The sequence below is a fragment of the Salvia splendens genome, chromosome 19 (genome assembly GCF_004379255.2).
Source record: "Salvia splendens isolate huo1 chromosome 19, SspV2, whole genome shotgun sequence".
Lineage (NCBI taxonomy): Eukaryota > Viridiplantae > Streptophyta > Magnoliopsida > Lamiales > Lamiaceae > Salvia > Salvia splendens.
Window position 1 is genome coordinate 8997897 of NC_056050.1, and position 13446 is coordinate 9011342.

General features: G+C 43.5%; 1 protein-coding gene across 1 annotated transcript; it reads left to right on the forward strand.

Annotated features, from left to right (window-relative positions):
- Window positions 1–11462: 11462 nt before the first annotated feature.
- LOC121778991 (retinitis pigmentosa 1-like 1 protein) lies at window positions 11463–12746 on the forward strand. Its single transcript, XM_042176353.1, has one exon. It carries the CDS (start codon window positions 11463–11465, stop codon window positions 12744–12746), a length of 1284 nt encoding a protein of 427 aa, XP_042032287.1.
- The last annotated feature ends 700 nt before the right edge of the window (window positions 12747–13446 follow it).

Consider the following 13446-nt stretch of genomic DNA (forward strand, 5'->3'; position numbering starts at 1 on the left):
TCAGTCAGTCAAAAGTATCATTTTATCAACTCAGAGTATCATTCTATCCGGCAAAACTATCATTCTATGCAATAAACCTATCATTTTATCATTTTACGTGATATTTGGCGAAATTCAGAAATTAAATGAGGAAAATGACAGTTTTACCCCCGCGCTTTTTTTATGAAGTAAATCTAAGTTTGAATCTCAAAACTATCATTCTATGCAATAAACCTATCATTTTACGTGATATTTGGCAAAATTCAGAAATTAAATGAGAGAAATAACAGTTTTACCCCCGCGTTTTTTTTATGAAGTAAATCTAAGTTTTAATCTCAACCGCATGATTAGAAATATGTGTGGTCCAGATTTGGTTATAGGGTTATTACGATATTTAGGGGTTATCATATGATCACGACTCTCTCTCTCTCTCTCTATATATATATATATATATATATATAGGATTGTGATCAAGATAGAACCATTCTTAAACGTAGAACCATTCTTAAACGTAGAACAAATGCCAAACGGAGGTCGTTAGATCTTTTAATCCAATGGTGTTGATTTGCACAGCAACTTCCCATTACAACCAAAACTATTATTAATGGGTGAATGCAGATAAGTGAAAAAATAAAGCATGCATGGACTCTTCTTCGTTTCATTCATTCTTCCATCAACATGTGAGTTTTTTCACATGTTGAGTCCGGAATGTCGTGAAAACATAGTCTAATATGTATGATTTTTAATCTTGACCGTCATTTTTTCCTCATCCAATGAATAACTTGGTTTCCTAAAAAGAGTAATGTAGGCCACTAACTCTTCCCTTTTCATATTCTTTACAGAACGGTGATCAGACTGCTCTTCTTCCTTTAGCATCTCACCAAAACTTTCTGTCTTCTCCCTCAAATTTTTCCCAAGAATTTTTCAACATTTAAGTTCCGTAGCCAGTTCAGTTTCATCATCGTAACCTCCTTTAACCCGTGCATCCTCTGTATTCTTCACTTCCCTAGACCCTTCTGGTAATACTTCGATCATAGGCCCTTTACATAAGGCTCCTGGTAATATTACTCACACCTACCTTGACAGGAACATACTCCCCCAGTTGGTGTTTTCCTAATTCCTCCTTCATTTCATTAATGGCATCAGCTAGCTGAGATGCGTGCTTGATCATGTCCTCTATATTTGCCTTATACTCCAGATGAGTGTCATGCACAACCCTTGCCACTTCGTTGTTCGACTGCAGACAACTCCTCATGCTCTGCTGTGAAGCAAACAGTTCTCCAATCTTGTCCTCTATAGATCGTCCAAGCTTGTTGGGTGATAAGGCTCATTTCTTGCATCAGTTATGGGGTTAAATTCTGTGATTTTCATGAACTAACGCACGTTTATAAGTTTAGGTGCATAGAGAATCTGCCGGACCCAGGAAACGGATGTAAAATTTACCAGGTAGAGGAAATCGAAGGAAAATAGAGTGAAGAAGCCAGCTTGCAACCTTACCCAGGGGATTACAGGAGGATAGGCGGGAGCAGCTGTGAGTAGAAAAACATCTTTTTGAAGGATCTTCTAGGAAGGGCAAGAGTGACAAATCATCAAAGCAGAGTACCCTAGAAATCTGAGCCTTAACTATAAATAGAGACACAACATGAAAAGGGAGGCATCATCATTCGCACACATCCACTTTTCGCTATTAGCTCATTCCTTTTCACTTCACACACTTATTTCTCTACGCACTTAGCAACAATGCGGTAAATTTTGGGAGTTTGTGGAAGTCTAGTTCAGTTCTCATGGTGTAATACCATCCTTATGAAGGGCGAAGATACAATTGCTTTATTTTTCGGTGTTTTGAGCCAAGACTTCATCATTTTGGAAGCTTAGCGTTTAATATTTCTGTGTTGGACCTTAATTTCATGGTTATGGAAGTTTTTGTTTTCTGTTTAGTTATTTCTGATGTTTGATTGTTGGTTTTTACTGATTTGGATGCTTTTCGCAATTGATGTTTGATTTGGAGTTGAGACCGAGTTGATCGGAGTTGATTTGTTGTTGAATCGGTTGAATCTGAATTGAAGAGTATGGATCTGAAGTATCGCAATTGGTTTTTGTTGATCTGAGTTGAATTGAAGTTTGGAGTTGTGGATCTGAGACGTGATGTTCTGAATTTCAATGGTTATGGATGTTTACTGTTGGTTTCTTATTTTGCTCGGCCTAGTAGTTTAGATCTAGTAGTTTTGTGTTTAATCGTAATGTTTGAGGTCTGATCTGAGACTGCTCTATTTTCACATGTTTGATGCTTTGTTTTTCGTTTGTGTTTACTTAGCTCGTTGAAGAAGATGGAGGTAGAAGTTAGTTAGAAGTCAGATCTGTCAATTGCCGTTGTTTACTTTTTTTTAGGCTTTTCTGCCTCCTTAGCCAAATTGGGAAAATGGTCCCCACTGCATGTTTTCGTACTATTTAGCTGTTTTCGGAAACCCGTTTGCTTGACCCAGTAGTTTAGTTATCTCTTTCCTTTAGTTAACTTCAATTTCGTCAATCATGCATGTGTACGTTTTTTTACCTGTTTTCTAGGTCTAGTAGATAGATTAGTTAACCTTTAAATTCCTTTGAGTCTAGTAGTTAAACAAGTCTTAACCCATGAGTTGCGTGGCAGCAGCCAACCCCTTCCAAATCCTCTGAACACTTACTATCCCCTTCCATCTCTATGGGATCGATCCTTACTACCCTATACTAGCCAATAGTAAATGGGTTATGGTTTAGATAGTGATTGAGAGTATCCAAGCGATACAGTCAGCTAGTTTAGAGATTTCCTAGGCCTAACGGTTGAGTAAATCCTCTGGACCTGTTTGATCTGCACTTGCACACACAGTCTCACCAAGTCATCTCATCATTGGGATTCTGTGGTTGGTTCGGATCCTTCAGATAGTGAGAGTTGTACTGAGTGTTAGGCTGAGTTTGATATGGATGTAAGTGATGATCAACTGGTTGGGGTGGTTGTGATGGATACGGTCAGGTTTTGGGTAATCCTTTAGATATGGTGGTAACTGGGTGGTAACTGGGTATGGATTTAGTGAGAGTGGGTCAGGACTAATTCTTGTTGAAAAGCTTAAATGTGACTGGTCACTTGACCAACTGGACTGACTCACATGATCCTTATCACTCTAGTCGCTCCATTGGTCTGGTCTCCCATTCGGCCACGTGGTTGCCATATCCTGTGCATGCTGATACCCTTGGTGTTTCTCTATGCATGCATCCCTTTGACTTCCAAGATTCCAGCTCCTGTTTGAATTCCACAGCTCAGTCGTACTCGGGCGATGATCCACTTGATCAGTTGCTTAACTGGCCTTGACTAGGGAATCTTTCAGTTTACTTTCTTCAATCGCCGACAGAAATGCCTTCTCGAGCTTTTTAAGCCGACTCTCCCATTGATCATAGATAAGGCTAATTTTATGCATAGGTCTAGGGGATAAATTCATGAAATTACGGGGTCTAACATACGTCTTAAGCCAGGTGTGTAGAAGAATTTTGCCAGGTCCAGGAAAGAGAGAGGACAATCACATGGTCTGAGGAAACTGGCGAAAAAGTGAGCATTGTGGAGGAAATTGCAAGACGGAAGAAATCTCAGAGCTGAAGGGTAGAATGGAGATTTCTAGGAAGGCTTCTAGAAGATTATGTCCGTGCCTATATAAGGAAGGAAGCATGCATTCTGGAGGGACCTTCTCGGGGGAGGCCTCGTTACGGATTGTAGCTAGGAGCTCACTTTTCTCTTACACACTTGGGTTCTTTTTGGGAAATTTGGGGGTTCCCGTCTGGGTTCACTTCCTGTTTACAGTAGTTTCATTTGGGTATAACATCGTCCTGTCGAGGGCGAAGAAACAATTTCCAATTTATATCTTTTGTGGATTTCACCGAGCTTCGTTGTTCAAAGCTCGACACTCTGTTTACCCTTTATTATGTGGGTTTATGCAAGCTATTTTCCATAATGTTGATGGTGTTTGTTTCTGCTTCAGTTACTGTGTTTTTCTAGAGTTCGTGCTAGTACTTGTTTTGGATGCTTTTCGCATTTGCTCACTGAGTCTGTGTAGAATTGTTTGAATTGGTTGTTGATCGGAGTAGATCTTTAGAATCGGAAGTTATGGGGATGATTCTGGTTGTTGTAGGACTCGGATCGCTTGGATCCGGAGTAGATTAAGCATCCGACGAGAGATCTAAACAGAGTTGGTTTAATTTGATTCCTAGCCTTCATGTTTTTATTTCGCTCCGTCTAGTTTATGTAGATCTGTGTTATTTCCGGTTTGTTGCAAGTTTCCGACGACCAAACTTTTATATTCTATTCGAATCAGGGCATGTGCACTGTTTCCTTCATCTTCTTGTCTGATTCAGCTAGAGAAATGCATGTCGTTGTTAGTTAAATTCCCAGTTCGTTATTTGCAGCTTTTCTGCCATACCTGCTATTTCTGGAATGATGGTCCCCACTGTTATTTGTTTTCTGTCTAGCTAAATTAGGTAGTCGTTTACATTTCTTGCCTAGGTCTAGTTGTAGTTATACCTCAACCCAGTTTGCGTGGCAGCAGCCGCCTTTGTCAAGAGTCTCTAAATGCTTTCTTACGTGTCCGTCTTCGTGGGATCGACCCCTGCTTCTCTATACTAATCTATAGTATTCGGGTTGAGGGATCTTTGAAGGGGAGTTTTGTGTGTACAACGATAGAGCATTCTGTGTTCCATTGAGTTCCTAGACCAAGTGATCTTGTGGGTTCATAGGACTTGGTATCTCGACCTAGCACAACACATCACCATCTCTCCCTTCAAATGGCGCCGTTGCCGGGGACTGGATGGCGTAATTTGTGATTGTGTTTAGTGGATTTTGGCGTACATAGTTCTTAATTTTTCTTTTCCTTTTATTTTCAGTTTATGAGCAGGGACTCACGGTTTGGACACTGTGGTAACTCATCTGAGTGGAAGAACGATCAGTTTATTTGGCAAGTCAAGAACACATCATCTATGGTCACCACCAGATCGGGATTATCTATGGGAGATCCATTTCCGTTTGATTCGGGAAATGAAGATGATTGGAACTCGTCAGGAAGGGAGGATCCAAAATCATCTTCGGAAACAAGTACAAAGGAGGAAGAAACAGGGGACATGGCGAACATAATCGATCCAGATCCAGAGATCGGTTTGCTTACTGCTCATCTAGATGAAGAGCCAGCTCAAGCTATCGTAATGAATCCGCGACAGAGGTCCATTGAGATAAAGACAAACGTGCTCGGCATCCTACCCACATTCTCTGGGCGAAGGAATGAGTGCCCGTATGAGTTTTTGAATGAATTCAGCAAATTGTGTGGCATACAAAAAAGCCCAAATGAGGCGACTGAGGAGGATTATCGCCTGCGTGCAATTCCATTTTCCTTGAAGAGGTAAGCCAACACATGGTTATTGAGGTTGCCCCCGGATTCTATCCGCACACGTAGGGACTACAAGTTGGAATTCTTAGATTATTTATTTCCGTCCAACAAGACGAATGCGCTGAAAAAGGAAATATTAGAGTGTAAGCAGGATTACGATGAATCTTTGAGTCAGTACTGGTCGAGATTCAAGGGGTTGTTGGATGCATGCCCGAATCACCGAATGATAGAGGCAGAGACCTACTCTCTGTTTTACGAAGGGGCGACCCCTGAGTCTAAGGACTTAATGAATTCCTCGAGTGGGGGAAATTTCACAAGAAAGAAGGGAAGTGAAGCAAGAGAGATTCTGGGGAAATTGATAGACGCTAAGAAGGCATATGATAACCCCAGGAATATAGTAAGGAGAGGATCGGTGAATGCTATGAGAGAGCAAGAAGATGATAAAGTAGAAGCAAGGATCGACAAGCTCGAGAAAACTCTTTTGAATGCTATTGAAAAGACAAATCCACAAGCTTCACAAGGGAAGGAGAAATCTCCTGGCCTAGGAGATAATCAAGTTCAGCAATATTACGGGACCCATGAAGGAGATTATCAGACCCAAGTCAATGCAATGGGAAGTTGGAATTCCGGTGGGAGCTGGAATCCAGGGAGACAGAGAGATGCACCCGGGAGGAACCATCCAAATTTCAGATGGACTGATAACGAACAGAACCAGCCAGCACCACAACAGAATTTGCAGTTTGCACCTCAGCCCGAGAGACAAGGTAACTGGTTAGGAAGGAACTAAGAAGGGTAGGGCAACTGGATCAATCGGAACCAAGGAGACCACTCGAGTTGGGGAAACAGAAATCAGAATAATCAAGGGAACTCTTATGTACCACCGCACCAAAGGAACTTTCAAACCACCTACCAAGGGCCAGGAAATCAGTACAACAATAATTCAGGTGGTCAAGGAAACATTCGCCAGAATCAAGCGAGTGGATCGAATCCGAGTGCAGGTCCAGGGCCAAGTCAGCCCAATTCTAAAACACCCAGAAATATGGATGAGATGGTGCATGATCTCGTAAGTTCTCAGCAGCATATGCAGAACAACTTGCACTCAAATAATGACGTAGTCCACAAGCTTCAGGACGCTCAGCAGGAGCAAAAGGCGGCGATGGATATGCTGGCAAAGCAATTGTCACAGATAGCCACTTCCTTGAGCGAGATGATGGGAAATGAAGGCAAGATTCCCGCATCAGTAAGGCCACCTGATAGAGCTAATATAAGTCAAATTACCTTGAGATCCGGGAAAGGATATGAGGGGCCGGTGGTAAGAACGAAGGAGGCGACAGATCCTAAGGAAGGCATGGAGGGAGAGGATACAATTCCTAGACCCAGACACTTGAAGGGAGATGGTCCCTTGGTTAAAGATGACCTTAAGGCAGAAGATTTGGAGAGACCATTGCCTAGACCAATTGAACCATTCTTCCATTGATCCAGAGCCGGAGTTGGGAAGTGAGGCAGTAGGAAAGGAAACTGGAGAGTTCTCAGCTGAAAGTTCTACAGGAGTGGGGAAGCGACTGAAACCCTTCCCAAGCCGGGGGAAGCCAAGAAGAAGAAGGAAGACCGGTAGACTTCATGGATATTTTTGGGAAGTTGGAAATCAATCTACCATTCTTACAGGCCCTGAAATTGCCAGTCATCAAGGAATTTATAGTTGGGAAGGCTAGACCCAGTGGAAAATTTTTAAAAGCGAGAACGTCTCCGCTGTGATTCAGAAGAGGAGGATACCTTCAAAATGCAATGACCCAGGTATGTTTACCTTGCCCATCTCTATTGGTGATGTAAAAATCGAGCATGCTATGTGTGACCTAGGCGCGTCGATAAATATGTTACCACTTTCCATATACAAGAAACTGGTAGGAGTAAGTATGGTAGATACGAAAGTGATGATCCAGCTAGCGGATAGGTCATGCATTTGCCTTGAAGGAGTGCTTGAGAATGTGATAGTCAAAATACATGATTTCTTGTACCGAGCTGATTTTCATGTGATAAAGATGAGTGACAATGAATCTGCTGAGTCTAGTGGCGTACTTCTAGGGAGACCTTTTCTTCGTACAGCCAAGACCATAATTGATGTTTTTGATGGATCTATATGCCTTGACTACAATGGGGAAAAATACACCTTTAGCATCGATGGAGCAATGAAGAAACCTCTTGATGTAGAGAATTTGCATGCTATTGATGTCATTAACCCCTTAGTCCAGGAATATCTTGAGACAGAATTAATGCAGGAACAGATTGAAAATTCAGCGATGAGTTGCTCTATAGACAGAGAAGTGGCTGGATGGTGTGAAGCAATGAACACAAGTGAATTATCAGATGAAGAGCTAGCTGAGGCAATCGTGGAATTCTATAAAAATCCAGGAGTAGCCAGGTCAGGGAAGACACCCCATGTGGCGAGCATGGAGGCTTCTTCTAGGTCAAGGAAAGACATGATACCTGAAGGAACAGAGAAAAATCCCTTGCCCCAGGAGGCAAGCACACTGAAGAGAGAACTGAAAGTGCTCCTACCAGGTCTCAAGTGTGCTTATCTAGAGGAGAATGAAACTTTCCCTGTGATCATTAATAGCAGTTTGACCGGAGGACAAGAAGAGGAACTGCTAGAGGTGATCCGGAGAAACAAGAAGGCTATTGGATGGACTCTCTCTGACCTGGTAGGAATTAGTCCAGATTTGTGCATGCATCACATCCGCTTGGAGGAAGGAGCAAAAGCCTGCAGGGACCCACAACGTAAGCTTAATCCGAATATGAGAGAGGAAGTCCTGAAAGAAGTCTTGAAGTTACTCTCCCTGGGAATTATCTACTCTATTCCGGACAGTGAGTGGGTCAGCCCAGTTCACATGGTACCGAAAAAATCAGGGATTCAGGTAGTCAAGAATGATAAGAATGAATTGGTTCCCACTCGACTTGGTACTGGGTGGAGGAAGCGACTAGGAAAGATCATTTCCCGCTTCCATTCATTGATCAGATGCTGGAGAGGCAGACAGGAAAACAATACTTTTGTTTCATAGACGGATACAGTGGATACTTCCAGATCTATGTAGATCCAGAAGATCAGGAGAAGACTACATTTACGTGTCCTTTTGGCACGTATGCTTACAGAAGAATGTCGTTTGGCCTATGCATTGCGCCAGGCACTTTTCAACGGTGCATGATGAGTATCTTCTCGGATCTACTAGAGGACTGCATCGAGATTTTCATGGATGACTTCACGGTGTATGGAAATTCTTTTGACTCCTGTTTAGCAAGTTTGGATGTAGTATTAAGGAGGTACCAGGAAAAGCATTTGGTCCTTAATTTCGAGAAATGTCACTTTATGGTCCATGAGAGAATTATCCTAGGGCACGTAGTCTCGGAAAGGGGGATACAGGTAGATCGAGCAAAGGTTGATGTGATCTCAAAATTGCCATACCCGACGAATCAGAAAGAAGTGAGAGGATTCCTGGGGCATGCGGGTTTCTACAGAAGATTCATTGAGGATTTCGTGAAGATTGCTCAGCCGCTTACTCATTTGCTGCATAATGAAGTGGAATTCGTTTTTGATGAAGAGTGCAAGAAAGCCTTTCAGCTACTGAAGGATAAACTGGTTTCTGCTCCCATCATTAGAGTGCCCGACTGGAATCTACCCTTTGAAATCATGTGTGACGCAAGCGATTATGCAGTGGGAGCAGTGCTAGGTCAAAGAGTTGATGGGAAAAGCTATGTGATTTTTTATGCTTCTAAAACGCTAAACCAGGCCTAGAAAAATTATGACACCACGGAGAAGGAAATGCTGGCAGTCGTGTATTCCTTTGAGAAGTTCCGACCATATTTATTGGGGTCAAAGGTGATAGTTTTCACGGACCACGCAGCTATCAAGTACTTACTGGCAAAGAGAGAATCCAAACCGAGGTTGATCCGTTGGGTGTTACTTCTACAAGAATTTGATTGGGAGGTTAAAGACTAGAAAGGAACAGAGAACAAGGTGGCTGACCACCTGTGTCGTATTTTCCAAGGGGAGACCGAGGAAGCAATACCATATGCATTCCCCGAGGAACATTTGTACTATTTGAAAGCATTTCCTAGTCCTATCAGTTGGGAAGAGATTATGTCGTTAATATGTCCAGGGGATGCCGAGAAAGGGAACTGCCGGATAAATGCTGAACCGTGGTTCATAGACCTAGCAAATTACTTGGTCACTAGAGAGGTGCCCAGTTCACAAGAAATCTCCCGGGCTTAGAAGATGAAACTGAAAAGTGAAGCCAAGTACTACTTTTGGGACGACCCATATCTATGGAGAATAGGAGCCGACCAGGTAATTAGAAGGTGTATTCCAGAATGGGAACAGAGAGATGTGCTCAATCACTGCCATGCCCTAGCGTGTGGAGGTCACTTTGGACCTAGGAAGACCACGAGGAAAGTGTTAGACAATGGTTTTTACTGGCCTACATTGCATAAAGATGCTTTCGAATTTTGTCAAAATTGTGAAAGATGTCAACAGGCAGGGGAAATTTCCAAGAGGGACGAAATGTCGCAGGTCCCAGTGATTGTTTGTGAGATCTTCGATGTATGGGGAATGGATTTCATGGGGCCATTTCCTTCTTCATATGGAAACACATATATCCTTGTGGCGGTGGATTTTGTGTCGAAATGGATAGAGGCCAAGGCTACTACCTCTTGTGAAGCCGGTAAGGAGGCCAAATTTCTTAATTCTAATATTTTTGGTAGGTATGGAGAGCCTAGGGCTGTTATTTCAGATCAAGGAACTCACTATGGAGTCCACCACAGGTTGTCCACACCATATCATCCTCAGTCTAAAGGTCAGGCGGAAATATCAAATAGGGAGATCAACGCAATACTAGAGAAGACGGTGAACCCATCAAGGAAAGACTGGAGTAAGAGGCTTGAAGACGCACTATGGGCTTACAAAACAGCATATAAAATGCCCATTGGGATGTCTCCTTACAGGTTAGTGTTCGACAAGATGTGCCACTTCCCGGTTGGACTGGAGCACATGGCATACTGGGCGGTCAAGGAGATTAACATGAACCCTCAAGCTTGTGAGGAAGAAAGGAAACTGCAGCTCCAAGAGCTGGAAGAATTGAGGCTTAAGTCTTACGAGTCCGCGATGTGGTACAAGGAAAAGACTAAGCTCTGGCATGATAAGAATCTCCGGACCAAGGAACTACAAGTTGGACAGAAAGTTCTCCTATTCCAGTCCAGGCTTAAGCTGATGCCTGGAAAGCTAAAGTCCAAGTGGATCGGACCATATACTATCGTTGGCCTTCGCGCAAATGGAGCAGTAGAGATCCAAGGAGGTGCCTCGAATTTTGTGCCTTCCTCGTCAATGGTCATCGCGTGAAGGTATTTAGGGATAACTCGGAGCTGTGTGTAGTGGACGAAGTGCCTCTACGCGCACTCCCTGATATCGCCTAACCATTCTAGGAAGGAAGTGTTCTTGAAGAAATCCTGGGTCAAGTAAATTGAGAAGTTTTTTTATCCATACCCTGACCCAGGGGATCTCAAGAATACTTGAAAGAAAGTGTAAATATTAAATCGCTTTTCTTTAAACAAGAAAATCCCAAACAAAGTAAAAAATAATAATCTTCTAAAAATATTTTCGAAATACCAGACTCCGTAGGCAACTTGAGTTAGCATTTGTTAAACCCTTGACCTGGGAGTCTGGCGTTTCAATTTCATTTTTTTTTCTTTTCTTCTAAGTGTGGAATTGCAGAGAGCATTTACATGGGGCAGGGAATTGAGGAACAAAAATTTTTGGAGGGAGGTGGCGCCAGTTCGAATTTAAAATGATGACTTTATGGGGAGACGTACGGTTGCTCGCGACGTGCTTGCAACCGCCTGCAAAACCGTCTCAGTCCATACCTACCGGCTATTTTCGTGCTTTCACTTTTATTTTCCATTTCATATTCACTCACTATCTAAAAATTCTCAAAATCACTCTCTATCCAAAAAACACTCTCTCTCGCAATTTCCATTTTTTTTACTAACCCTAATTGGAGTATTTTTCTTCCAAGTTCTTGAGAAATTGTCCAGATCCCGACTATGGCCAACGCAGCAAACACAGGAAACTCTTCCACATCTGCTGATTCTGGTGCGGCCTCGTTCATGGCAGATTTAATGGAGAAATTTGGCGGCCCAGAAGAAGCAATGAAGGCCTTCGCCATGTTTACGGCGATGATGGGGCAGACTAGGACACCCGCTGCAACAACCTCCGTACCACCGCCCGTCCTTCTTGAAGTTTCAGCGACTCCAGGTGACATTATACCTGCGATTACAGAATCGACCACCGCTGCAGTTGAGCAAGACGCCTTGAATGATGAAGGAGCAAGGGGTGAGGCAGATCTGACGGCTGGGTTGGAACAGTTGACGGTCGATGACCAGAGGTTAGCATCTGTGTTTGAGGGGGAAACCCCTGTTATTTCTGTTGGAGTTTCTGCAGGGGAAACCCCTGCTGGCGTGGAGGTTGATGAGGGGGAAGCCTCGGGTATTTCTGATGCTACTGTTGGTACGGGGGAAACCCCTAATTTGTCTGTTACTGGTACTAAAGAGGGGGCAACCCCTAGTGTTGATGTAGAGGGGGAAACCCCAGTTGGAGAGTTGGAGGGGGCGACCCCTGGTATTCTTGAAGAGTTTGCTGGGGAAGAAACCCTAGAAAGTGTCGAGGGCGGCGATGCCCTAACCTCAACTGAGGACGTTGCTGAGGGGAGCACCCCTGTGAAAACTGTGGGCCGCGAAGCCCAGGAGAAACATGGACCGGTTGGGGTGGAAACCCATATTTATATCGAGGGGACAACCCCCAATTTTTCTGGGGATGCAGAAACCCCCTTTACTGAAAACATACTGGAGCCCGTTGAGGATGGGGCAAATTTGATTGTGGATTTGACCAATGTCCCGGAGGAGACAGTTTCACCGGTAAATACCAGAGAAGCCCGAAGACAAGCTCGACGGAGCTTATTAGATGAAATTGATGACTCTGTCCAGCAGACGGAACAAGGAGCGCTGGGTCCAGAGACGGCAACAGCAGAGCAGGACAACTCTCCTAGACCCAGTGATGGAGAGAGTGACAAGGAGGCACGCCGCCAAGCGGTTGAGAGAAAAAGGAAGGGAAAGCAGACCGCTCCTTCCTTGACCAAGAAACTAAAGGGAAAATCTGTTGAAGCCTCTCTTCCTCCACCCGCTAAGGTCCCTTATGCTGCTAAGTCCGACAGCCCTACTCGACCTAGCGAATCTGAAGAGGAACCTGAGGAGGAGCTCAATTTCAAACCCACTGAAATCTGGTTGACCAAGGAGTTGCTTGATGCAATGAAATCTGGTCAACGAAAGTGACCAGACCGTACGCGCCACCCCAGTCTGGCTCCCGCGGGGGCCAGACCCCGAATTGATTCCCCCCCAAGACCAAGTAACTTTTCAATTTCTGTTTTGTTTTTTATTCTTCTTTCTTTTCAGTTATGTGTTCTGTGCTCAGCATGCTTTAACTTGTTTATATGTGTTGTGCCTTCACACACTTAGCCCAATGTTTGGTCTAAGTGTAGAAGAGGTTGTTTTGTTTTCAAGCATGTTTTGCTTAAGTGTGTTGTACCTTCTCCCACTTAGCCCGATGTTTGGTCTAAGTGTGAGAAGTTTTTTTTTTTGCTTATTAGTTGTTTGTTTTGTCTTGGTTTGTACTGTTTTTCTTCCCTGTTTCCCCCCTCACTAGGATAGCTTGGGGACAAGCCGGAGTGAAGTGGGAGGGGGAGGGAGTAAGTGCAGTTTCTTTTGTTTTTTTTTTGTCTAGGTTTTTGTGTTTGTGTATCGCATGGGCTAGTGATATAATAAGGAAAGATCCCCTTAGTGAGAGTGATTGAAGATAGGATGCATATCAACTTTGATGCCTTTTTCCTTAATAAGCTGAATGCGGCCTGAATGAAGTAAGGACGATAGAAGATGCCTTAGATAACCTAGTTGTGCAGCCCTACTATAAGAGCGAGTTATAAGCCTAAACACTTTGAGCTGACTTGTAAAAAAATGGGCAGCCACTTGATGCTTA